The sequence below is a fragment of the Amblyomma americanum genome, chromosome 7 (genome assembly GCF_052857255.1).
Source record: "Amblyomma americanum isolate KBUSLIRL-KWMA chromosome 7, ASM5285725v1, whole genome shotgun sequence".
Classification (NCBI taxonomy): domain Eukaryota; kingdom Metazoa; phylum Arthropoda; class Arachnida; order Ixodida; family Ixodidae; genus Amblyomma; species Amblyomma americanum.
This window is the reverse complement of record NC_135503.1, coordinates 19874320-19902082: the sequence shown is the minus strand read 5'-3', so window position 1 is coordinate 19902082 and position 27763 is coordinate 19874320. Positions and strand designations below refer to the sequence as shown.

The following is a 27763-nucleotide window of genomic DNA, read 5'->3' as shown; positions in this document are numbered from 1 at the left end:
TTTAGTGATTTCTTCTTTACTCTGCGAGTAATAAAGAGTGAATTACGGAATTTCTGGTTCTTGAGAGTTGAGAGCTCTACCTTGACTGTTATATTTCAGTCCTAATCTGGTTACAGGGATAAAACTTTCGTTCGGCAACAGGTGAGGGTGGGAGTATTTTGGTTCGGACATCCTATGACTCCGTTCACCGCTCACACCGGAGAGAGTCCTTTGCACAGCAGTCAGCCTAAAGATAGCGTGCTTATGCTCTAGTTTAATGTTTTGATTCCATTCAGGCCCATAAACAGTGTAACCACAAAGCTCTAATTTCCTCCCGCAACTATCCCTCTTTAAGGTCGACTTATGTAGTATCTATCAACAAAACATCCGAAAATCGGATCCTTAATTGTGAGAATGAACCTATCTAAATATGTGCGCTGAACTTTTAATAATGAAACTGTCACCAGCTCAAAGACAAAAGATGCATTAGGCTACAGGAAACTTAAAACTTTGGTATGAAAAAAATCTAAAGCATTTCTTTCGCATGGTAAAACACACGTAAACGTCGCACTTCTCGCAACATTCTAGGAACCATGAAAGCCATCAAGAAAGTCTTGGAATGTGCGCTCTTTTGATGAAGCGATGAGTGGCTCATTTTTAAGCGTTTTGCTGAACCAGCAAGACAGGTTTATTTCCCAAACTTCCCCAAGCGCGTGGGCTGTGCCGGAACACGTGCTCTTTTGCCTTATGGCACAAAATACTTTTCTTTGCGCCGACACGTTTGTGTGGGAAGGGCCGAAACATCTGTGACATCTGAGAGCGTCGCCATGCAGCTATTGTCAAATGGTTCTGGATTGAGCGCCAATCAACAAGTATTCCATGCTGATGCTATACTTGTCTAGCATCTCGGTGTATACAAGAGGGGGCGCCCCTTACAAAAATTTGTTTAGACAGTCTATAGACTGTCCATGGACTTCTGTCTATAATGTCTATAGGCTGTCTATAGGCAAACCCTAGAAAGCAGTCAATAGGCAATACAAATCTGATAGACAGCCTATAGACAATCTATAGATTTATGGCCATACACTTTTAGTAGACTTTTGTGTATATATAGCGTATAGAATATGAATAGACAAAAATAAATATCTATAGGAAGGCAATAGAGTCTATAAGAAGTCTATAGACTGTATATAGACCATTTTTATACGGGGCGCAAGCGGCAATCTACATTCGTGCTGCACAAGTGGATTGTTCCGCGCATCTATTCCGTGGTGTCGCTTACTTTCAAGAGCCTTGTGCCACTATAGTGCTCGGCATCGTTGCCACGTATTCCGCCATCCTTACCACGTACGGTTTGTGGTCTAACGAGTGCGAGGGAGTTTTGGCATCACCTTTTGCTGTCTCTCTCTATTGCCTTCTATTTGCACGAAGCAGTCGACATGCCCGTGCTAGTTCCTTTGCTTTCTTTATTCGGTCGCACAAGCAGCGGAATCATCCTCTGGCTGCAGCATTGCGACTTCACAAAAGAGCGAGGACGGCATTCCTAAAACGAAAACGCGCTTCTTATAAACAAGTACAAAGAGATTCAAGAACGTTTCCTTTCGTCCTAACGATTGGGCAAAACGGTCGTCAAGTCTAAGCACACGAAGTAATCAATGTCATTGCGAATCTTTAACGATCGGGCAAAACGCTTGTCAAATCTAAGCACACGAAGTAATGAATGTCATTGCGAACCTTTAACCACAAGTCCCTGGAAAGGTTGTAGTAGTTCGTTTTTCTGATTCGTTGTTCGGCCTTTTTTTTTTTCCGCACGTTAGAATCTCCCTTGATTCAAGAAGCAGCGACAAGCATTGCTGGCTAGCTATAAGCTCTGACATTGTACGCTGCGGGAACTAATGACAGAAGGGGAAATAATGAACCTCAAAAATAGTTAGCGTAAACACCTCCTGATGTTTCCCAAACTTCTGTGCCGAAGTACGAGGAAGAAACAGACGGTTATGTGAACGCGGTGTCTGAACATCGTAATTTTCGGAGAGTAGTTCTGACGGGCCCATAACCGTGCACTTGTTGCACATTTAATTACAAATCCCGCGATAAGGCACAAATAAAAAAAAGATCTAGGAAGGTCACCTTGTAGCAATGGCAGGTATTGTGCATCGTTTAACTTGTGAAATATATAGAAGTGAAGAAAACATACACACCACGAAGGAACACGATTAACAACTACTTTCGCAAAGATTTTGAACGCGCATGAAAATCCAAAATGACAGACGATTTAATTCGGTTAGGACAAATGCGACATAAGTGCGCTAGCACTAGTTGTTGTGTGTAGTTGAAATCGATTAAGGGCTTCGCCTTAAGCATGACGAGAGAGCGCTAATGGGTTAATTCCCACATATGCCGAATCGGTCACTTTTTACTCTGCATCCATATATCGCCGGGAGTCCTCATTCCACTCCTGGCACAGTGGTGCAGCGGTGAAGTGATGCGCCGCTGCCCTGCGATCGCAAGTGCTGCCACCTGTGGGGCTTGTGAGACCCAGGTTGCTCTTCCTGAGCAACCTCTCGCGGTCAATCACTACTTCAACTGCCACCTGCCATGGTAAGCAGTTTGCTCGCAATCCAGTGGGCAGGTTTTGATGACGTCACAAGGTCACGTGACCTAGGTGCCCCACCTGCCACCTTAGACGGCCACCTAGGGCATGTTGCCCACAACCCTGTGGGTCCCCTGAGGGACTTCACAGACAAAAACTAGGCGGCTGAGTGGAAGCTCTAGTGCTAACGCCCCAAGAAGTACTGCAAGAAAATGGAGTCTTTTCGAAGCTCGAAATACAAACCACTCGCCTGCCGCCTACTTCCTGGACGGTAGCTAGAACGGCGCTGAAGGAGTGAAGCTTAGTCCCAGCTTCTGAGTGTCATTCTTGTTCAAAAATGTACGTCTCCTACTCCGACGCCACCATCCTAAGCCGAGTAAAAAAAAAAAAAAAATCCAGCGGCACATGCTCGCTGCATATTTCATCATGTATCCGTGTTCGTCCACTCACGAAGTCAGTACTCTTTCCCAGCTCGAGTGCAGATACGGCTTGGCCGCTGTCCTCCATTAGCGTAGGAACTTACCAGTGTGTCCCTCACCGTGGGCCGAAACATTGGCCAGTGATTAAACATTCAACTTGGCACTCGGACACTGAAATTGGCTCGTGGGTGTGACAGTTGTCCTGACCTCACGATATTTTCGCCCCGACAACAAACCGCACGATATGTTGACTCGATCGTGGAGCCGTGGTAACTTCTCGTAAGGGCAAGGGAACGCCGTTTTCGGCAGTGATTAATTTTTAACGCGGCAAAGACATGAATGCCCGGTGTCGCGGTGTAGTATAGAGGTTATACGTGGAACGCAGAAAGCCTCTCGCTTGCCAAAGACTGTCTGTGGGTCTCTGTTATACTTTATCTGGATTGTGCTATCATCAGCACCCACGCAAGACTAGGAGATTCATTTTGCTTTTAGCTTAAACGAAGTTATAGCTGGCGTGCGTAGTACGTCGTCGTCCCGCGTCACTTCCTCCCCCTGTTTTCTTAATGGACAGATGCGCCTAACTCTGAGGAGGGTAATAAGCTGATTCCCTGATCCTCAGCACGAGCTTGAGGCTGCGATTACCAACAGCGACGTCGTCCTTTTATAGAAGTGAAGAGCACAGGACAACGAGCTTTAGCGAACTGAGGGAACAAGTGCGCAAATTCGCTCTTTTTAATCACCTGCAAGAATTTTGACCGCAAGCATAAAGCAGAAAGCAGTGAAGAAAAAAAAAAACATGGTTGTGAACACAGTGTCGTGAGAACTGAACTGGTATGTTTGCTACGTCCCGTCCAATATCGTGTGCCCATGGGGACAGCCGTTGAAATTAATTAACCACTCTGTTCCGCTTAAGTGTTTCTGCATATTGGTAAAGCTATTACACATGGTGCTCTCAAAACAAGCGTGTCGGTCTCCTCTGGAACCGATAGTAGATCCCGGTTTGATGAAATTGCTTACGTCGACTTTAACACGCGTTCACAAAGACAGCAATACGCACCTCTTCTTTCGGGCACGTTAACCCCCGCGTTCACTGCGCCGACAGCGTGTCTCCGAGAGCGGCTGACGGGGCCAAATAGCCGGGTGCCAACGAGGGGTCATTCGTTTAAGCTTCGACACGTGGCGACAGCGGCCACTTGTGTAGCGAGCCTTCTTTCCCGCGTCCTACTAATTGCGTGCAGCGCATTAAAAGCCAGAGCCAGCGTCCAGTCAGTCAACGGGCGGCATTTAGGGGGCTTCTCTTACACAAGGGAGCTTCTAGATTGGCTGCTGTATAGTCGTTGGTACTCGTGATTGGCTGGGAGCCGTACGCATCGGCGAATCGACAGATTTGTTACGCGGCAAGACATAACTTACCGATTCTTAAAAGATATGACTACTAAAGGAGGCCTGAGCTGACCTCCGTCGTTGACAAAAAAAATGAAAATTGGTTTTTGGGGAAAGGAAATGGCGCAGTATCTGTCTCACATCTCGGCGGACACCTGAACCGCGCGTAAGGGAAGGAATAAAGGAGGGAGTGAAAGAAGAAAGGAAGAACGAGGAGCCGTAGTGAAGGGTTTCGGAATAATTTCGACCACCTGGGGACCTTTAACTTGCACTAACACAGCACAGCACACGGCCGCCTTCTGCGTTTCGCCTCCATCGGAACGCGGCCGCCGCGGTCGGGTTCGAACCCGGGTACTCCGGATCAGTAGCCGTTGGCAATGTCCAACTATTGTTTTTTGCGCTTGTAGAGCGCCTCACCGCGTTACAAGTAACGAACTAGTAGAGCTGTTTGCTCGATGCGGGACTTTGTGCTTTGGTTGACATCCCCACCATTTCTCAAATTACATTTTACCTTTCAGTCCCTCTACAATTCGTTCTTGTTACGTGCGACGGTAGCCGCGAACCGATTTTTATTAGCCGGAACAAGTTGTAGCTTCAACAGTGCCGCACGGTTTTAGGGAAACACTCTGCGCGCAGCGTGACATGTGTCCCCGCCCACGCCTCCGCCGTACTATATACACTAAGAATGCTAATTCGAGCGGTAAGGGCGACGCGGGAGGAGCGGGATCGCGGAATTCGTCCGATCGTTTGTACCCACTCTCTCCACAGCGTCGTGGGACGCTGCAGCGGGTCGCGCTCGGGGGCCTCACTGGAAACCGAGGAAGCTTCACGACCTCTCAGACAAACGAGTCGGCCCGGTCGCAATCAACGTCAGCGCGCTCGCTCGCTCGGCTGCGCGAAAGCGTTCAACTTGCTTCTTGTACTACATCTCGTCGTCGTCGATACGAGCGACTCTCCCGACGATCCCATCTCATGGGGGCTCTGCGCTCCGACATTAGCGACAGAGGAGGGAGATCGTTACGAACCCGTCGTTGATGAATGCTGCGTTCCGCCTGTGGCACGGCTCACGCCTGCAATACAAGCGCCCCCCCCCCCCCCGCCCCCCCCCTCCTCCTCCTCCTCCTCCTCCTCCTCCTCCTCCTCCTCCTCCTCCCCTCGCGTTCCGTCACGGGTGCAGCACTTCAGAGAGAAAGGAAAAAAGTAAGTCGAGGGTGGAAAGGGAAGGAAATTAGAGACGACGATTCCGTTCCCCGTTCCTCTATAGATTGGAGATGGGAGACTCCGTGTTCGCTTGTCTTGCTTCAATTGGATGCGGGACAATTAATGTTCTTGCCACTTTCTGCATCTTTTTTTCCTTTTCTAGTGCCTTTGGTGGCTGAGGCTCATGAGCGTATCGCCAAATGTGGCACTCTAGGCTGCGCTTCCCAAGGCCACAGGCACCCCACCTCCACCAGGGTCACGGAGGTTTCGCGTCGGAGCAAAAAAAAAAAAGAAAAGAAAAAATGCTACAAGCACTCTCTTCTCGTAGTTTGATGATGGAATTGAAGAAAGAATGTCACGAGTAGGAGGGGAGTTGGGCGAGCTTATGGGTGGGGCCCTCATTCCGGAGCTCCACTGGCTTGAGCTGCCCTGCGGACTTGTTGTTTGGTTTATAGGGGTTTTAACGTCCCAAAGCGACTCAGGCTATGAGGGACGCCGTAGTGAGGGGCTCCGGAAATTTCGACCACCTGGGGTTCTTTGACGTGCACTGACATCGCACAGTACACGGGCCTCTAGAATTTCGCCTCCATCGAAATTCGACCGCCGCGGCCGGGATCGAACCCGCGTCTTTCGGGCCGGCAGCCGAGCGCCTTAACCACTCAGCCACCGCGGCGGCTGCGGACTTGTTGTGTAAGGTCCCGTTGGTCCTCCAGGCTATCGCTGGTCAGCAGCGCCTCCCACCGCTCAAAAGACGCGTTTTCCGTCTGTGGAGTGTTTAGTTTGGCCCGACATCCTCACGAAATGTCTAAGAGTGTAGGGCGGGCCTGGTACTAGGGACAGGTGTCGGAGTATAATGTTGGGTGTACGAGATGTAGTCTGTGGAGGTTTGGAAATGCGTTCGTATGTATCTGCCACCAAGAGACGACATCTGGGGTGTCTAATTTCCTATGAGGTGGAGGGAAGTGTCTCCTTGGAAGACGCTGAAACTCGAGGCGTTCGTTATACCCAGAAGGTAGGGAGGTAAAAGCGAGCACGGTTTGTGGCCCCTCTCGGTTGATGATGCCTCGAGCTAGGGCATGTGCCCTATCATTTCCCTCCAGTCCCTCGGGGCCTGGGGTCCAGGTGATCTGGTGGTGCTTGGTGAGGGGTGTAGGGCCCATGAGCCGACTGACGTGCTTGGGAACTCGGCCTCTCAGGAAGTTTTGACACGCGTGTAGCGAGTCTGTAATCGCATGAGCGCTTTGGCCTTGTGACTCGTAATGCCCAATGGCAATGGCCATGGCGGTGGTCTCCGCGGCCGGTGGTGTTACGGCTCTTAAAGAAGCAGTGAATAGAGTGGAGAAGCGGTGATCCACTGCCTCCACTGCGTACTTGTCATGGTCCGGGTATGCTGCGGGGGATTGGCTAGGCGTCGGCGTAGGTAGGACACTCGCGCTCGTCGTCTGCCTGTGTGAACGTCTTTAAGCATATATTTCGGTATCGGGGCCACGCTGATGTATTTTCTGTGCTGTTTTTCAAAATAGGATTGAGCATCCAGTGCGCGGATGTCCGCAACTGTGCCTACTCGGCGTAGGATAGCTTGTCCAGCTTGGATGGTCTGAAGTCTTAGTGTTCGAGATGGACGGATGGCTTCTGTTAGTTCCGCAACGGTGTTGAAGCCTCCTAGTGCGGTCAGACGCTCCGTCGAGGTGTTTTTAGGAAGGTTAAGGGCCGTATTGTATGCCTCTTCCTTATGATGGTGTCAACTTGCTGCTCCTCCCCCTTTGTTGGCGTGTGAAAGGGTAGTCCGTATGTGATTCGGCTAAGGAGTACCAGTGCTAGCACCAGCCGAATAGTGTCTTCTTGTCACATTCCTTGGCGGTGCTTGGTAATGCGGTTGATCATGCGAGCTATCTGGTTTGCGGTGGTTTTGAGAGTCTGGATTGTGGGGGTAACACGGAGGTTGCTCTGTATCCAAAGACCAAGAATGCGGATCAGGTTAACTTACCTGATGGCTTGTCTTGCTACAGTTGGATGAGGGACAATTAATGTTCTTGCCCCTCTCTGCATCTTTTTCCCTTTTCTAGTGCCTGTGATGGCTGAGGCTCATGAGCGTATTGTCAAAATTGGCACGCTAGGCTGCGCTTTCCAAGGCCACGGGCATCCCACCACCAGGGTCATGGAGGTGACCCTGGTGGTGGCGTGGTGGTGGCGTGGGAGCAAACAAAAATTAATAAAATAAAAAGCTACAAGCACACTCTTCTCGTAGTTTGATGGTGGAATTGAAAAAGGAATGTCATGAAGAAAGCTAGATGTAGAGTGTGTTTAGCTTCTTGAGTCGCATAAATTTAATGTTTCTGGAGGCCGTATATCGAGCTCAACATGACTTGCGACCCGCCCGAGATGAGCCAACTGGGGTTTTCACATAAAATTTCTTCTTGTGTAAATAGTTTGTGCATATTACCTCTCCCCCTATCCTCTCTTCCTGTCCCCTCACCTGTTTGATTTCATTTCTTCAGTCTGCCTGCTATCCTTTATTTCCGCTGCCCCAGCTAAGGTGCTTCAGTTTCGATGGCACATGCCGGAACTAGCAAAAATCTTTTCCTTCCTTATTATTAATATTTTAATCAAACCACTTACTACTACTTTTCGCATAGATCAGTGGGCCTTCACAAAGGGCACCCAACTTGTTCAACCACTGTGTACCTTTTTCTTAGCATCGACGGCTAAACGCACCATCTTTCTGCACGACTGGGCTCGAACTGCTTCGTGAACTGAGCTCTCGTCAGAGCTGCTGCGTTGCAGCTCGTATTGAGCGCTATAGACCAGTCGGATGCAAAAGTCTTTGGGCCTCGTGCGCCGTTAACGAAGTCGATATTTCTGTTATTAGCCGCCGGTTGGAGACCACACTTGTGGAGGGGAAAGTAAAAATCCTGTCCTTTCATCTTCAATAGTGTGGTCTCCAGCCGGTGGCTAATCATAGAGCTATCGGCTCCGTTTACGCAGCATGCGGTACAGAGACTTTTGTCCCCGATTGTACCACCCACCTAATACCTAAAATACGGCATAGGTACGACGGCATGTCTAACAAGACAGTACGGGGTGGCAACATCTTTCGCATAAATTAAAGACCATGCATGGGCCGTTGCTCGGGTGGCAGGGTATGGCGCCAGTGCCATGCGGCGACGTTATGGCCACTTACTAAGTATTGGGACCAAAAATGGCGAAAAGAAATTCCGCCACTTCTTTCAGGTTTGTGAAGCCGCCGCGGTGGCTCACTGGTTATGGCGCTCGTCTGCTGACACGAAAGACGCGGGTTCGATTCCGTGGCCGCCGCGCTCGCATTTCGGTCGAAGCGAAATGCTAGAGGCCCGTGTACTGTGCGATGCCAGTGCATGTTAAAGAACCCCAGGTGGTCGATGTTATCCGGAGCCCTCCACTACAGCTTGAGTCGCTTTGGGGCGTTGAACCCTCATAAAACCAAACCGGAACCAATCTCAGGCTTATCACCGGAAAGCATGCTAGCGCCGGTACTAGCCTTAAAATACAGGTGCGCTTAAAAGACAGGGCAGGGCGTATTAGCTTGGAAACCAAAGCCGCAAGGTGTACCTGAACGTTACTGAATGTTTAACAGCGGTGTTTGGTGCCCCTTCCAGTGGGTTCATTGCACTTGAAGCTTTCGATCGAATGAAATCACCACTCACCCCAATCCATGAGAGCTTTGTACGAGACTCGCTTTAACATAGGCCGGCAAAAAAGGTTTCTAACTGAATTTGCCGGAGCCTGGCTTCAACTTAAGGCAGCGTGCACCGAGAGAGAAACAGAACGACGCACTGCTGACTGATTTGCAAGCTATGGCTATCAACTCACTTGTTAAGTCCAGCGTCTGTCCCATCTGCTTCTTGTCGAAGAGTCCGTGTCGTTGACGGCCGTCTGCTTGTACACAGAGTATCCAAACGAGCAGCGACGCGCGATAGCAGGAGCCTGACTCTAAATTTGTTATCGCGGAGGCGGAGCAACACTTTACCAGTGTTCACCTTCGTGGTGGTTTACGCTTTTCCTTAATCTTTCTAAAGGGTGAATCCGAGGCACGCGCCGAATCGCCCGAACGCGACGCACCCTGAACTTGGCGTCGCGTCGCCGGCGCTGCTGCGTTGGCACCAAGCCAGCGGCATCGCGATCCCGCATGCATGTTGACGGCTCTGCAGAGACAGCGTGACGACCGCGAGAATGGCCGTGCTAAAAATTGTGGCTCCCACTGGGCCCTGCGGTGGCACAGAGAGAGAGAGAAGCATAGAGGAAGAGAGAGAGGAGGACACCTATTCGTCCCTGCGCCTCTGGCGGTGTCGTCGTCCGGACTGCGATGACGGAGACGCGGCTGTAATATAGCACTAATAATACGAGCGCGTGTCTCACCTCCCGGCGGGTTGGCTGCGCCCAGTTTCTAATTATTTTTGACTGAGCGCCGCACTTTTCGGGAGGGTGCGAGCGAGAACCGTGCGGAGTGAGCGCGAAAAATAGGTCTAACTGCTTCGGGCACATGAGAAAAAAAAAAAGAAAATATGGTAGCGGTGTGCTATAATGGCGAAGTGCTTCGCTTTTCATGAGGCAGATCCACATGCTTTCCAAACTGATACAGGCTTTATACTTTCTGAGGCTGGATGTTTTCTGGTGACAGATCGCTTGAAGAGATGCCACCGTCGACCTCTATGTTTTGGCTCTGGGGCTTACGGGTAGGTGATACAGTATACACCCCCATGAAAAAACTTCAGGACACAGGGTTTGGTTTAAGTTTAGTGTAGTGGAGGATTAAAGGCAGCCTGCAAGCTTTAAATTTATGAGAGCCGAGAAGAATCCGTGTACTAGAATTTTAAGGCCCTGTGTTCATCGATGGTGCCGCGAATGCTGCACCTCTTCCACGCTGCTCTCCTTCAGTCTTTATCTCCCAAATTCCCCTCCCTACGCGAGTAGCATGCCAGCGATATTGAAACGCCGGCTAAATTCTCTGTTCCTTCATAAAGAGTCTCTCTCTCTCTCTCTGCACTATGCGGGTCAAAACAGACCTGGGGGGAGGGGGGGGGGTCGAAGATTTTTGACTAAGACTGTACCCATATTCGCCGCCTTTCGGCTCAACTCTGACTTACATGCGGCATATACAGTAGGACAATTACGCGTGTCTAGTTATCAGTCGCTTCAAAGGAGCTTAGCGGAAAACGCAGACTTCTTGTAATTTAAGCAAACTTTGAACACGGCAAAGAAGGATAGGACAAGAAATTCCTAAGAAATGTCATTCGGGACCAGAAATTCAGCCTTTTTGGAGGGATAAGAAACGCTTTCGGGAGTTTGTGATGAACACTGGCCTTTTACGGCGATAGTCGGTGCAACATCCGGTGCTTGGTAACGGGAGAGGCGTTGAAGTGCGAAGAAGGAAGAAGGCGTCGCCAGGGCGGGAGAGGGACTTGAAGAGAGAAAAAAAGGAGAAACAGGAGAAGCCGCTGCGGAGATGGCGAGGAATCCTGACCGGGTAGGGCGGTTACATTATCTTGGGGATCCGGGAAGTCTAGAGATAGTAGGTGTGAAGATTAATAAAGAAAGCAGCCTTGACAACTGCGGTTTGGAGGTGGGTCTGCGCTGCGTTTCTCGTAGCATGCGCATGCAGTCGGGATGCAGTTGCGACGCCGCCCAAAGGATTGTTAGATGCCGAGGAAGAAGCCCCTCTCATGCGCAAGCCGACTTAAGCTAGTCGTCTGGGGCGGGCCCGACCAGCTGAGCAGTGGAACGCGGCAAATCGACGCGCACATGAAGCCGAATAAACGAGGGACGCAGCGGCTGAATGGATGATAGTGTGATGCCCCACCCAAACTCTGGAACAACGGCATAAGCAGCGAGACTTTTCAGAGTGCTGCAGCAATCTATGTAACACTCCAGAAATGGCACGAAGGACATCAAGGAGTCTGCGTGCTGCTGGCCGAAAACATTCCACTTATCGTGGCCGAAAATTTTAATTGCGACATTTGCCTCGCAACAATGCGTTGCTGAAGTAATTTACGGAACAAGGGTATAGAGTGCACACCAATAACGACGGCACAAAAACAACCACGAACAATCGTACAGCGATGAATTTGGTGCCTCAAGTGACCTTCGTAGCGTCTGTTGTTTGAATTCAGCAGTATAGTTCTGTTATTACGGTCCTGTTATGCATGTTGTGCTGAAATAAATTTCGAATACGGCTGGAGTATGTGCTCTGGCAGTGTGGATGTGTATAGCATGTGTGCTGCGGAGCAGCAAAGAAACAGTGTCGACAATACGACATGGAATCGAGAAATTCTTTAGCTTACATTTTGAGCGTACTTTCTTTTTCCATACAGCATAACGTAGATTCAAAAAATGTCCCCAACCGTATGGTTCTCAAGAGCTGTAGGTGGCGTGATGAGGGCGGGCCGCGCAAACTGCTACGGGCTGATTTGCACTCACGGTCTGTAATCTGCTCCAAAATAAAATGCCCCACTTCTCTCGTAAACCTTTTTGATGGCTTTCAGGAATGCCACCGTTTGCATTTCAGCTCGTTGCGCAATTGCATACAGTGCCAGGCTGCGAACCGAGCTCTGCTCGGATTAAAACACCTTTTTATCTTTAGCGCGCACGCGTGCGCTTTGTCCCTATGTAGGCAGATAGAGATAAATCCCGCAAGGAGAGCGGGGTCGCCAACTACAAACGCCTCACGGGTGAGTGCACTTTTTTCTCTACCTATCGCCAATGGGCACTGCAGGCCATTTGTCAGGAACGTCGTCTAGCGATAGGAGGAAATGGAATACTACCTGCTACCACTGATCAATTTGAGCAGAAGTTTTGGCGAGTTGGTTAATATGCCTGGTGAAAAAAAGCGCCTAAAGAGCACTTGAAGACGAGCGCTAACTCTCAAGTGGAGAAAAAATAGGAAAGCAGCAATGGTCAAAAGAAAAAATCGCCATCCAGCAGAAGTAAAAAAAAGGAGCATAAGCAACGAACTCAGTTATTTCACTGATAACCTAATGCAGACGCTGAAACCTTGATTTCTTTATCAGTCAACGCCGCCGAAGGTTGACGGATAGAGATTTCCTAATTTCCTGGAAGATGTGCATGTGGAAGGCTTCCATCTGTTAACGGACTAATTGCTCTTGGCACTTAAAAACAATCGTCACCTACGCAAACGAAGGTGCGCATTTTTTTCTCTTTGTCATTAATCCTGCACGTGCAGCGATGCTTCAGCAAATCGTTAAGTGGGTCGCCGTCTAGCAATCTGCTGTGTGCCCCAAACCTCTCGTTTATACATCGGCCTGTTTGGCCGATTGGACTACCCCGACGCCACAAATGACAAACGGGGCACCGTGCTTAATGTTGCATCCGTTTTTTTTCCCTTTTTCCAGCATCGCGCCCTGCTGGCTCCGCCCCTAGAACATATTTTGGCCAATTTTGAGATAGGAGAAAATACTTCTGGGACGTTATATCGCACTGCAACATTTTTAATACCATGCGACATTCGATGTACACACGGAACCCCGTTGCAAATCTTCGCCGTTCCCTAGCCAAGTTGCTTGGTCTGGACCCAACCTTGACTGCTTAACCAACTTGTCACAAGCTTGTACGATCACATGCTTGGGGTATGCGCTTCCGCTTAAGTCTGTCTGCCTGCCCACGGACACTACGTTATAATGAGTGAAGACAGTACTTCGTGATCGCAGGTTAATACACTCTCCCTCGTCTGCTGAGCTCCGGCGAGAAGCGTATGCGCGGAAAGAGCAGTCGGCCGTTATTACTGCGCAGGTGTCTTTGCCACCGGTTCACGTCGGTTGTTGGCGGAGGTGCTTCGCGAAGCGCGGCGGCCACGCTATCCCGTGTTCCCTCTAAGTATGGCGCATACTGTACATCGGCCACACCGGTCGATGTATAAAGGAGAGGTTAGGGGAACGCAGCAGATCGCTAGACGTGGAGTCACTTAATCTGCCGAACCATTGCTGTACGTGCGGGATCAATGACACAAGGACGTTTACAAAGGTGACAATTCTTTTCATGCACTGAGAGCAATGAGTCCGTGAACTGATGAACGCCTTCCACGTGCACATGTGCCAGGAAATCTGTATCAGTCAGCCTTCGGCGGCGTAGACTAATAACGAAATCGAGGTTTTATCGTCCACATTGGGTTATCAGAGAAATAACTGAGCTGCGTTTCTTATGTTCTCTTTTTTTTACTTCTGCTGATTGGCAATTTTTTCGTTTGAGGATTGCTGATTTGCTGCTCTTTTATTCTTATTTCGTTGCTCAGTATTTTTATGGTTGTCTAATAATACCTCTACTTTCAGGAATAAATTGTAAGTTGAGAGTTGTGTTCGCACTTGTGGTTCTTTCTCTTGTCGTCATCTTCACGCGTTTCTTTTTTCACCGTACCACTGATTAGCTTCTTCATTAAATTCGCGGCACAATTCAGCCCAGCTCTGTCCACGGAACGGTAGAGGCGTTTGCCTCCCACGCGGCCCCCAGTAATCTCGACGACGCCAGGTATACAGACACCTTCGGTGCCTACTATGGCTAGCTTCATTAAAACGCCTCACGCCGTCCGGGTGATTAACAACGTTACAAGCTAAAGAGTCCACACGAAAGACAAATCCACGTAGGGCGCGCCAACTCAGCGGCGAAGCACAAGCTATTACGCGAAATTAGTTCTTAGCACATAATTATCAGCTTCTCGATAGTTCAACCCAAACGAGCCACGCCCGAAAGCAGCCCTGATGTCACCTCGCGCAGAACAGGCTGCAGTATAGCTTGACTGACCCGCAGCGTTGCTCGACGAAGTGACGCATGATTCACGCGAACATTACGACTGCCGTTGGGACACAGACGTTCTCTCGTTACGCTCGTGATCTCGCGTGATTGCGTCATCTCCGCAGCAGCCGCGAAGGAATGACGGAGGCGACCGCTCCTACAACACGAGTCTAGTGCGCGTCGCCTCGCCGCCTCCGCTCACGACGCCTTGCGCGCGCTCTACACGGGTGCAAGGCGGATGGTGGGTGGAAGAGAGAGAGAGAGAGAAGCAGGAAGAGGAGGAGGTGTCCTCGCAACGCACAACGGAGGCCTCCTCCATCCCAACGGCACACGTGAGGCGGGGCACTAATACGTGCCCAGCGACGCGTCACGTAAGAGCCATTACGCTCGCATTTTCCCTGGGCGCCGCGCGAGCCACGCAGTGGTACGTCTCGCGGCACCACAGGCACACAATCACGGCCGCAACGTGAGAGCCGAGACAGAACGGCCGCGCTGAAACAGTTTCCCCCCGCTCTGCCATTTGTTCTGTCCCGTTCTTTTCCTCACGCTCGGCAATGGCAAATTGCGTGCACGGTCTGGAGCGTCGCGCGGCGAACGCGGAGAATAAAGTTTCGAGTCGTTCTTTTATTCCCCAGTTCCTTTCTGTCCCGTGTTGCTCGAGAGAAGGAAATCTTTGTTCTGTCTCACTAGAATGGCGCAGCGTTGGAAAGCTCAGAAAGTGGGAAAAGTTGGCTTTAGTTCCAGGGGAGGCCCCGAATCCTCAATGCTATTCGCATTTTACAACGCCTCATCAACGGAATCCGCCTTGGCTGTTCATGGCGACTGGACAGAGATCGAAGGCTTGCCAATAACAGAAACGTGTTGTCAGGCTATGTGAATTCAGCATTTGATGAGCTTGAGCTGATTAGTTCAAGCCTGCGCAGCACTGCATGGTTTTATTTTCGGTTGGAAACGGGATAAGGAGAGCGCACCACAAAAGCGAGTAATTTAAAAGAATAAGTGTAGAAGGAAAATAAGGCACCACAGCTAAAGTGCGGTATGCTAAAGGAAAATTTAGGTCGCTCGCGTGAGTGGCAGGGAGGCGCAGTTGGCCTGCCTGATGGTCTCCCTCTAAAAACAAAACATACGTAGCAAAGCTTCCGTGTGACGCGCACCGAATGACGTGCACGCTGGAGACCCTGCGGCTAGTATTTTCTGTTATCTTGGAAGTGTACAAGAGCAGCAGTACTTTCTTTTTTGTTCTTTTTTTACAAAATGGGCTCCGAAGAGCACGAAGATGTGTAGGGGAGGAACAGTTATTATATCAACCTCTCAAGAAAGCATCTCTGCACGTTTTCTCCTGTAACCTCACAAAGCGTCATTCCTGCTTTTCGATTTTTTTTATGAGGCTCATTTATACGAGTATAGTGACCCATTCTCAACGCCCTGCAAGGGGCGCCGTTACCGCTAGGAAACATTAAGACTCGGGGCAGTTAAAACCTGGAAAAATTGCCCATTCAAATTGAGCTGCGCAATAAGACAGCATTACCACGTTTGAACACATGTGGCGCATGCCACATTCGTACTTGAATTTGTTGTTGGGCAATCATGTACTTGCTCTACCACTACGCTTTTTTATAATAGCGTGCGCAGATAAGCAATAGAACTGCAAGTACTCCCGCGCAGTATCTCATAAAAAACAATTTTCAGAAGTATAACACTGTTGGTCGAATGTGTAGGGGAAACCCCCAATGTGGAGTAGGTTAGTAACCAGGGAGTAATAACTCCCCTATTACGAGTAGAACTGTGTACACAACGAGAGAATTTGAACTGAAAGCAGTGCATTCCTAGCTCTCTCTCTGCTGCATAAATTATGTAAATCCTGACAGAGGTCGGCTGAATACTTATTTTGGCGTTACGGCAAGTCTATCAGCTATTCGATTAGTTAGATTAAGGGGATGGCTTTTACATTTCCCATGGTTTCTACGCCACTGAAGAAGCGAATAGAGAGTTTCAGAGGTTCAGACTTTCGTTGACTGACAAAAAAAGTAACGAGGTAAGAACCGCGCCTGCGCAAGGGGGGGGGGGGGGGGTCACTATGGCTTGAAGCGCTCCTTGTGTGCGAATGCGCGGCTAAGGCTATCTCTGCAGTTGTCCAAAGTTTTATTAATTACACGACCACGTGGAGAGAGGTCTGCGCCTGACTGGTGCCGGCTGCTCGTTTGAACAGAGTGGAAGAAACAGCACAAGAACTTTCAACAAGAAAAAGAACGTCAGTGCCGTACGAACACAAATCTTCCTTCTTGAGCGAGACACGCAACGATGGAGATAGCTTTCTTCTCCATGTCCCCGCTTGGCTATGTTTCTTCGAAATTTCGTCACGATCTCTTTTTCCAAAGTGTTGCTGCAGATTTAATAAAAAAAAAGTGCTAAGAATAGTCAACTTTCAAAATACAGAGAAGTTCGGTTACAACCCCGGTGTCGCAAGCAGGAGCCAGTCACTGCTGAACACGTCTATACACGTGCGAAGCCCCGTTCCAGTCGGTGCCATCGGTCATGGACGTCGAATGTATCAAAACGGAGGCCGATGAGAAAAAAAGAAAGAAAACGAATGCGACAAAATTCACAGAATCAAACGGGAGAGGCTGCTAGGGGGCCACAAAAAACACAAAAAAAAATTAGCAGCTTCGCGTCATAAAGTAGAAAGAAGGCAGCTTTGAAGTGGGCTCGAGCGAGCGGCGACGACGCGCTAAGGTGGACTCGAAAGCGACGACGTGAACAGCGAACGACACTCCCGGCCCCATTTGTGGAACGGTGGCACGGCTTCCCGCCGCCGCTGCTGCTGAGGCGAGGGCAGCGGCATCGTCAGCGGGTCCAGATGGCGGGAAGAAAAATATGGCGCGCAACGAACCCATCCACGACAGTGCGTAGGAAGAACTAAAACGTACGCGGGTCCGAGTATAAGGACATAAAATATACAAGAGTGACGATGAACTTTGCCGGACGTCTCTTCGGAAGCTGAAAAAAGGCGGGTGGAGGCTCCGGACTTTGGCGCGATATTTCCTCGTTTCTGAAAGATAGCACAGTGACAAGAAAGAGGCCTTTGGGGAACGTGGTCAGGTTTAATAAATAGCGGGAAACGGGAAATAGAGGATAATAAAGATGTTCTGGGGTTGTTATTCCTTCCCGGAAAGTGCGTTCGCGAGGCACGCCGTTATGCCACGGGAAGGTTCTAAAAAAATGTTCCCTATTGCGAAACTTGATTACAGGGAAAAAAAGGAAGCTTGTGGCATAAAAAAATGCGATCTTCTTTCCTCTGTCGTGTTGGATGAAACAAGTCAGAAACAGACGGCTTTCGTGTTTTTAAAAATACACTGAGGTGAACTCCTTGCACTTTTGGTCTTTGATAAAAATAAATTCTAAGGCTTTCTCTGCATGTGCAAACGTTTGTCGCCAGTGAACGACGCATTTACCGCCCGGAAAATTGGGTTTTAAAATCTTCCTACCAGTCCATTCAAACTGATGAAAAGGACGGGTTCGGTTGTCGCCGGTTAGACGAAAATTTCGGCGTAGCGTAGCCTCCGGGATCCGCGAATAATAATAATTGGTTTTGGGGGAAAGGAAATGGCGCAGTATCTGTCTCATACATCGTTGGACACCTGAACCGCGCCGTAAGGGAAGGTATAAAGGAGGGAGTCAAAGAAGAAAGGAAGGAGAGGTGCCGTAGTGGAGGGCTCCGGAATAATTTCGACCACCTGGGGATCTTTAACGTGCACTGACATCGCACAGCACACGGGCGCCTTAGCGTTTTTCCTTTATAAAAACGCAGCCGCCGCGGTCGGATTCGAACCCGGGAACTCCGGATCAGTAGTCGAGCGCCCTAACCACTGAGCCACCGCGGCGGGTGAATCCGCGAAAGAAAGAAAATCGGTGTTTACGCAGGAATTTTAGTTGCGAAATCGGCCGATGATGGAGACACCAGTATTTCGTTTTTTTTCTGTTTTCTAGCTTATAAATGCTGCGTTTTCGGTGAGAATGGTTCCTTTGTGATTAGAAACACTATACCTTATAGATACAGACCAACTTCACTTCGTCTTAAATGTTACTTTAAAACACATTGTAAAGTGGGGACATGCAAGTATAGAAGAATACTTTATGCTTCGGAAACGTTAATTAAGTCCGGCACAACTCTTGCTTTGGACACGAAAAAACAAACAAACAAACAAACAAACGCCGAGCAGAGTTTACGCGCTACACATTCAACGAATTTCTGCAACCTAGATCGCGTTCCTTATTACGTTAAACTGTTCGAACATTTTCTACTATTCCAAAGAAAGGGCTTTACTTTCTGAGGCTAGGGCTAGGTGCTCAAGTATAGGCAGAAATATGACGCCAAAGATGCCATTTGCTGTTGCATGCAAGGAAAAAAAAAAGATGGAAATAGAGCATATTTTTAGTCAGTGTAGAGCAATCCAGTGTATATAGTGTATGACGCCCACGCAGAGATGCGATATGTCCTACGGTTTAAAGAGAGGGTATGCTGAACTTTCAAAAAGTTAGATTGGATAAGGCGCGATTAGAAAACTGGTGTTGATGAGCGAGCGCCTATTATAGTATGTGTAGAAGAATAGTGCCTCAATGAATTCGAAAAAAATTAGCATGCATAGAATTAATAAGCAGGTGACAGTTGTTATCATCCCGATACAAAGAGTATGTTATTACGTAATCATATATGTGACAATTTGGAGCAAGCGAACCTGTGGTCAACTTTTCCGCTTGATTGTCTCCTATCTCGCATCAGAAAAGCACGTCATGTTCGGTAGGAACTGCAGTGAGGTCGCTCCATGCAAGCGCTATTCAAAAGCTGTCGGTTCGCGAGTGAAGCAGTTCCGCGTATGCGGCTGAAGAGCTGTGTATTTTCCTGTCACTGAGGTAGTTGAGTTGCTCGTGCAAGAGCCAAATGGGCTAAGAATTTGTTACTTCCTGTGTTCGCTGCGCAATGCGCTTTGTGGAGAAGCCTCTGTTATTTCAAAATTAGTGGTCTTAGTTATGTCCCGAAGACGATGATAAATCGGCAATAAGTGCGACGATTTGATCATACCCGTGATGGGACTTCGATGCCGCGCGATTACCGTACTTCATTATGGATTGTCCGATGGCAAAGACTGCAGTAGAGAAGGGATAACAGTGACAACAATGTCAGTCACGTTCTTGTGAGCAGTAGTTCTAACGAGTACTTGGACGCGATATTTGGTCAATTTGAAAGTCGCGAAAATATACTAGCTGCTCTTCTGCATTATTTCTTGCCATGCGTGATCCCATGAGCTTCTCAATCATAGTACGAAAAAAGTTCGCAATAATGGAGTTAATAGGTCATCAGGAGTTCACGGCGTTTGCAGTCTTCGAAGTGAAATCAAATTAAGGAGGTGACTGTCTTTTCGGGGGCAGACGGTTAGCTGTACTATCGGCGTCAAATGAAATGCGAACAGCGCAGCATGTGGCCAAAGGTCTAGTTTACTCTGCCTGCCTGTCGTCATCAAAGATAGGTGTGCACTCTTCCGGTCTGCGATAGTTTTGCTTCTGTTTCCTTTGATGTTCTTTTTGTCGATTTGCCACTGAACCGCCACATTTATACTTTCCGCCAATCGCAGCTTACGCAGCGCGTATTCGCTGGTGGCAGCGGCTGTGACTCGTGTGCGTAAAGCGAGCGCTCTTCATGCTCTTGGCTTCCTGGCCATGAAGGGCTTTGGTTTTTGCTTCCATCATCAGTCTGTTATCAGCGTCCGGTCACGATGCGAGCGGTGAAAAATACCGATCGGGTTGCTGTTGGTGGGAAGTGCAAATGCGGAGCTCGAGCGGCAAAGTGAAAAAAAAAAACGAACGTCAAAGAAAACAGAAGCATAACTATAGCAAACCGCGCCTATCTCTGACGACGATAGGCAGACGGCGTAAATGGGACCTTTGGCCACGCACCCCGCTGTTCGCATTTCGTATGACGGTGATAGCTGGCAAGAATGTCGACGTCTGCCGACTGCGGCTGATCCGGCGGTCCCGCGTCTGCCATGCCGAATGCGCTGCATAACCCACACGACCTCCTCTCCGCACGACACAGGAGCGTAAGAAACGCTCGTGCTCATAAGGCTGCAGAGGGATCGGCTGCACAACCAACCTATGCACGCACCTCGCACAGCCTCTGCTCGTCACTGTTGAGGCGGATAACTGAATGTCATCGCGGTTGAGCTCCCTATTACAGCTATTCGCTATAAAACACCTTGTGTCATGGCGTCTTTGTCCAAAGCTGCCACTGCGTCACAAATTTATCGTCGTAATCGTTGATTCACAGCCTCAGGTCGACGGAAGAAGCTACTTTACTAAGCCACGGTGTGGATGCGTTGAGCAGCTTGTGAAAGCGCTGACATGCATGAGTCACGTGTGGCCGCTGCTCTTTGGCTGGAAACACTGTATAATACTCATCTGGGAAGGGGACGGTGGACAGGTCTTCTAAGAAAGGGAGAGAGGTTGCTCACCTTCCTGCGTGGGGATGTCGAGGTAGAAGGACTTCCGCTCGGCGGTGGGCACCTTCATGGAGAGGTCCAGGAGGCGCTGCATGGACTCGAAGTTGAAGTATCCGGCCCGGTCCCCGCCCGAGGAAGTGCAGGTGGGCGCCGAGGCGACCGACGTGTTTCGCGAGAGGTACGAGGAGACGGTCGAAGGCGCGCCGCCGCTGCAGACCGAAGAAGACGACGGACTCGGCACTTCCTCGTCCATCGAGTTGGGCGCCGAGTTTGTCTGCTTCCGCACGAAGCACATCTTGCGGCGCTCGGCTGCGCTGGGCCGCCGCGTCAGCGGAGGCGTCGTCTCGCTCGGGGAGGACCTGCGACCGGGGCGAGAGCCAGGGGTTCCCATTCGATCGGCGTTTAATGCAAGTTCCGGTTTACTCGTAGTTACTCACCAACAAAACGGGGATACAAGATACGTAGTATACCTTAGGAGGAGCCACAGTTAAGGAAACTGTCGAGAGGACTTCGTGGTGCAAAGTGGTGTGCGGTTTATGGGGGGTTTAACGCTCCAAAGCGACTGACGCTATGATGAACTCCGGAAATTTCCACCGCTTGGTGTTCTTTAACGTCCACTGGCATCGCACAGCACACGGACCTCAAGAATTTTGTCTCCATCGAAATTCGACCGCCGCTGTAGTGATCGAACCCGCGTCTTTCGGGTCAGCAGCCTAGCGCCAAAACCACTGAGCCACTGCGGTGGCCCCCTTAATACAAAGTGGAGGAAGGTAATATATAATGCGGAGAAAACAGTAGCGGCATTCGATGCACTGCTAATGCAGTGCGCTGTTAGGGTACACCACACGGTAGTTATGGATGAAAAAAAACGTGCTGCACTAGGAAAGAGACGACAAAACAAAACGAGGTACACCGGAAAAGTCCGCTTGTCCTGTGTACCTCGTTCTGCTTTGTCGTCTCTTCCCTAGTGGAGCGTTTTTTTTCCATCAATATGTACACCCAAATAGTCCCCATTGCTGCTTTAGCACACAGTACATTTGGGCGATACGTTCTTATTTACATGTGACGGGGAAGCGCGATGATTTTTAGAAACACTTGCACATCACGCCCCCTTTCTAGAAGAACCTCAGTCAGGTGGATATGTGGGTGATTCTGTGATAAGCGTTTTCAGGAGAATCGCCGGAACGTCTATAGACGGGTGATTTAATTTCCGCAGGTTTGTCGCTCATTATGATCAGAGGGCATTAAGATACAAAAAACAATAGAAGAAAAATACACCCCTGACTATTGAGCCTATTTTCGCTGTCAGCATCCGGCCGGCGCTGTGCCATGTCAACTTTTCATGTTTGTCACTTCTGTATTGCGCGTATGACCGGATCTGAACGCCTGCTTTGACGACAGCCTAAAAGGTCCTGTCTAGCTGACGCTATAAGATCAGCTGTAATAACCAATCGCAGGTTCACATGATGGCGTTGAGTAAGGAAGATGCGACGTGATTACTGGGCTGAGGACCATCGCGCATTCAAGCATACATCGATGCAGTTTGGTGCTAATGAAAGTGCACATGACGTGCCTGCACGCCACTGTCGCTCACGAGACGACGACATGATTTGCATCGAGGAATTGGCTTCTCCTCGAACATGGTCAAGAAACTGGCCAGCCACGTGGGGCATTAGGGAGCTGTGAAGGGCCTGCTTCTTTTGAGGGCTTCTAGTGCTAGGATAAAAAAGGAAGGTTTTCCGAGTTATAATGTAAAAGGGGTAAAGAAGATAAGAACCGACTACCGCATTTGAGCCTCGTGGTGCGGAGAAGCCTCAGCAGTGCAGGAACTAAAGGACACGAAAACGCGAAATAAACGAGAACCATCTGGTGGTACATGAGCTTATAGTTGTCAGCCAATGAGAGTCGTGTCTCAGGGCTTATGTCGTGGGCGTTATCGGCTTGAGTGTGTATCTTGCCTCGCGACGACAACCACGCACGTGTCGGAGTAGAGTGATCGATAGCCATCCTCCCCTCCTTCCCTCCTTCTCTCCTTCCCACCCAACGGGAAAACAAGGCTGCGAAATATACGTGCTCTGATCAAGCTACATTTGTCGTTATTTTACTGCAAACGTTTTTATTGCCCCAAGAGAGAGAGAGAGAGAGAGAGAAAAGACAGGCTGTCGCTTGCTTCGTCCACCGAGCTCATACCGCATTTAGGTAGTTGTTCTGCTAGCTGGTGTGGTGCGAGGATTTATAACTGCTGCAGTGCTGTAGGAGTAGCTAAGCAGTAACAGAACAAGGACATCGTCTGCAGAAAGCAAGAACACAAAAGAAGCGCCAGGAAACATCGCAAAAAAGTTCAGACACGTGTACATAAACCTGGAGTAAAGCCGTCCGCCTTGGTCGCAGCTGCAAATATATCTTTGGAACAGCAAAAGAGTACTTCGAAAACCTAGTCGTTATATGTTGGCGCACGGGAAGAAAAAGCGCAGTTGAGATCGAACGACTGCAGAGAAGTAGACAGACTTGGCTTCGCGTTTTTGCAGGTTGATTCTACTGTTATCGTTGAGACAAAGCTTTGTGCAGCTAAAATGAAGCCGCGCAGGAAAGCATTGCTTGTTTGATGGCCTATATATATATATATATATATATATATATATATATATATATATATATATATATATATATATATATATATATATATATATATATATATATATATATATATATATATATATATATATATATATATATATATATATGCTTTCCTGCGCGGCATTTTATATATATATATATATATATATATATATATATATATATATATATATATATATATATATATATATATATATATATATATATATATATATATATATATATATATATATATTGTGGGGACCTGCCCTGCCGCCCCTGTGTTTGCTTTCCCGCGAGGCACCGTGCAGCAGTAGTCTCACCCCGAGGGTGAACGCATTCCCTTGTCAGTTACATTAACTGGCAAGAGAGGGCGCCAGCGTCGCTGCGCGGGAGACTGCTGAAGCCCGCGTGGTGAGACCAGTCAGCAGTCACCTCCGGCTGCTGCTGCCCTGGCGACTACTGCAGAATCCTGGCCTGCAGTTTTCCCACCGGCCTTCTATTCGCGTGCCTGCGGACACGGTAGGTAGTCCGCGGGCCATGCGAGTCGTCCCAGCGGAGACCTTCACGCCGCCTTCGGAACACCGCGGAAGACTGCGTGGACGCTGTCGGCCTGACCTCCGCTCCAAGACGTGCTTCAAGGACATGAAGACCAGGAGACCCCTCCATAGCATGTACTTTCAGGCGCGTGGGTCTATTTAAGGTTGGGGGGATGTGGGGACCTGCCCTGCAGCCCCCTATGTTTGCTTTCCCGCGAGGCACTGTGCAGCAGCAGTCTCACCCCGAGGATGAACGCATTCCCTTGTCAGTTACATTAACTGGCAAGAGAGGGCGCCAGCGTCGCTGCGCGGGAGACTGCTGAAGCCCGCGCGCGGGAGATGGGGCTGTTCGGCTGGGATCGTCGGTACGAGCGGACGTGTCGCTCGCAGCTCCGCTTTTCGCCGGCGGGGCGAGGAAGCAACGGGGAGACCTGCTCCCGTATATCGTCCCGTGCGACCTTCGGAGTATATATCCCTTGCCCTTGCGCGGGCGAACATTCGCTCGGAACCTTCCTGGTGATTCACGACCTCGCTTCATTAGTGTACCTTGTTGCTAGCTCGCGTTATTGTTGCTGTAGCAATAAATGCCTGTTTGTGTCAGCCAATGTGTCGTTCCTTTGTTCCCTCAGAGCAAGGCCCGCCGTGGTTGGCGTGCGCTCGGTAGCGTACGCAATCACGGGGTGGGGTCCGGGCGGCTTTGAACCGTGTCAGCCGCGATTAAGTGGGGAGAACGTATTTATCTCCCCGAGTCAAACCTCACAATATATAGGCCATCAAACAGGCAAATGCTTTCCTGCGCTGCTTCATTTTAGCTGCACAAAGCTTTGCCTCAACGATAACAGTAAAATCAACCTCCAAAAACGCGAAGCCATGTCTGTCTACCCCCCCCCCCCCTCTCTCTCTCTCTCTCTCTCTCTCTCTCTCTCTCTCTATATATATATATATATATATATATATATATATATATATATATATATATATATATATAAATCTCAAAAAGATAAACGTACCTGGCTGCTAGAGGTGTGATATGCGATATTGGGAAACACTTCATTTAGGTAGACAAATAAATGTCTACCTAAATGCAGCGTTTCCCAATTTCGCATATACATGACGGAAGCAAACAACGACAGATACCAAGGAGAAGAGGGAATTTTTTAAATTTGTGCCGAAGGTGGACTGCAAGTTGGGAATTTCGCTACAGATTTAAAATTTGAATCAAAGAAGCGCGAACAGAGACTGAGAAGCAGACGAAAGAGCGCACGGGGCAAGGGCTACACTTGTGCTAAGTTCTCTTCAGTTATGTTGTTTGTGACGAAACATTACTCCCCCATACTGTTAAATTTATCGGCGAATGAACAAAATCGTTCTGCTATTTCCTTTTTTAACATCATGGAATCGCAGCGCTGGGAGACAAGGACATAGAGAGAACACACACATAAAATTGCGAGATTTTTAAATCTCGCATCTATCCCTTTAAGCGTCATTTACCATTTCAATTAAAAACAAATATTTTTCCGTCTGTACAATATATCAAAGCCTAGAAAAAGTCAATTCGTTAGTTTTCCAACAGAGAATTCCAATAATTTACTCATTTTTCTCACAGGAATGTGCTAAATTTCTTACAAACTGTCAAACGAGTCGCAAACTGTGGTACTAAAAGACCATGGTTTATGAAATTAACACTTTAAGAATTGTGGAATAATTTTGAGCTTCGAAGGTGCACACGATGCAAAAAACTCCGAAGGAAGGAGAGAATAAACATTTACTAGATCTGGAAAGAGGTGACATAAATTTGGCAATGGAATTGCCGCTCGTTCAGGTCTAAAGTTGTTTCCGTTACCCAGAAACTCAATAAAAATATTGCCATTAATACTAGTGGAAAAAATTGACAGCGAGAAAATGGCGGAGGCCGTGCTACTAGGGTAACTGTTTGCACCTTATTTACGCCCTGTTTACACCCAGCACCCTATTTACAAGATAAAGTATGCTGAAATTTGCTGGAATGACGAAATCAGTGCCAGGCAGAGCGCACTCAGAGAAAAACTGCCAGTTCGCCATGTACAGAATTATGCGCGAAGCGCCTGAAATGGTTATACCGCTATGGGAGCATATATGCGTGTAAAATGCAGCCCTTCTTTTAAAGATGACATGTTACAGGAGCTAACACCCGGCGTGAATGAAATAACACGAAAAAGATTGTTCAGGTATCCCTCCGCGCTCAGTACAGAATCTTAAAAGGACGGATATATTGGGTGCTGAGACCGAAAATATTCATCCTGTCATTCGTGGAAACGAGCTTAAAGGAGGCATGCGCTGACTTAAACTTAAAGCAGTGTGCATCATCATGAATAGATGATTGAAGTCTGCGCGCGGCATCTCATCTTGTTTGCACAGCTACAACTACTACTCCCCCTCCCACCCACCCGCTGTTTCTGCATGTGCATACCGTTAATATTAAATGACACGTTGCTTCCATGAAGCTTGCTTAACGTATACGCCTGTCTCACATCAACTTCGCTAACTTACTAATGAAAGACATTCCAACATGTTTTTCGCACCTAGTTTGCCAGGTGTAGAAATATTTAATTGACGGAGGTTTTTAAGAACCACATCGTTGCCACTGGTGTAATAGGGTGCTTCGGTTAATTTATGCTTCTGCGCTTCTTATGTAAGCTATAATATATTCGCAACTACGCCATTTCCTATTCGCCGAGAACTGCCTACACGGAGACAGGGTTCTGCACAAGCATTATCAATTCTTTATCTTACAGGCTGATGTGATCAAGTGTACATTTTGACACGCCAATGCAACATCAAGAGCAGAGCTTACACAGCTTGACCTCTCGAACAGCGCATTAATCCTCTATTCGAGTGAGAACAGCATTGTTTCTGACAATCAGGAGTACGGAACTATCGGCGTGGTCCATGCGTTTTTTTTAACTGCTTGTTTTAAACTGTTTGTATTGCTACTGAAATTCTTTCTCAATGAAATCCGCTTTTCCCCCTCAGTTTGGTAGAAAGACAGGAAATTTAATTATGGGTATCGACTGTGTACCATATGGATTAAATAGTTTTACACTTGACATGATCTTTCAATTTGTAGAGATGTACATGCAGTAAAACCGCAACCACATGCACGAAAACTGCTAAAAAGATCCTGTTGACTTCGTGCACTGACGTAGTTTTAATTAACCATCTTTATTTCGCTATGGGTAATTAAAACAATCAAAATAAGTGTTGCTACCATGTTCTTCACGTGTTCTAACTAGTAAGAATTTTAACACAAAGCTTAAGCGTGTCTGTAATGCTAATTGTCCTATAAAGCACCACCGTAAGAATCGGATAACATACAGACAACGTTTAACGCCGGAAATTCATAGGGAAATAAATGATACGCATATTCTGCTAGGAAAATTTATCAACACTCGCAAACATGATAGTCTGAGAAGACTCAGGAAGTTTCGAAATAAGTAATAAAAGAACTGCGGTCGGCGTGAATGCAGTTTTTATCACTGCTAGAGTAATTAAAATGAACAACATTTAAAGGTATACATCAATCATTAGATTTAAAGCAGAAATACGAAACAGTATTGTCAATCTACGTGTAGGCTAGCAGAAATAAAAGAAAGAGAATATTCTAATACAGCAAAACATAAGGAGAGATGGCTCGTCCCTGCTCCTCGCCTAAATTCAGGAAAAGAACTGCTTTCTACTTCCTTCCGTATTTATTAAACAGTTATTGATATATTACTTTGATCT

The 27763-nt window shown here is 48.3% G+C and overlaps 1 protein-coding gene across 2 annotated transcripts in view; it reads right to left on the bottom strand.

Moving 5' to 3' along the window:
* The window catches only part of LOC144098618 (uncharacterized), a 281054-nt gene that overhangs the window by 136365 nt on the left and 116926 nt on the right, over positions 1–27763 (bottom strand). For both annotated transcript variants that reach the window (XM_077631401.1, XM_077631402.1), the window contains exon 5: positions 20859–21205. In XM_077631401.1, the coding sequence (XP_077487527.1) occupies positions 20859–21205 (347 nt within the window). The remainder of the gene's footprint in view (positions 1–20858; positions 21206–27763) is intronic.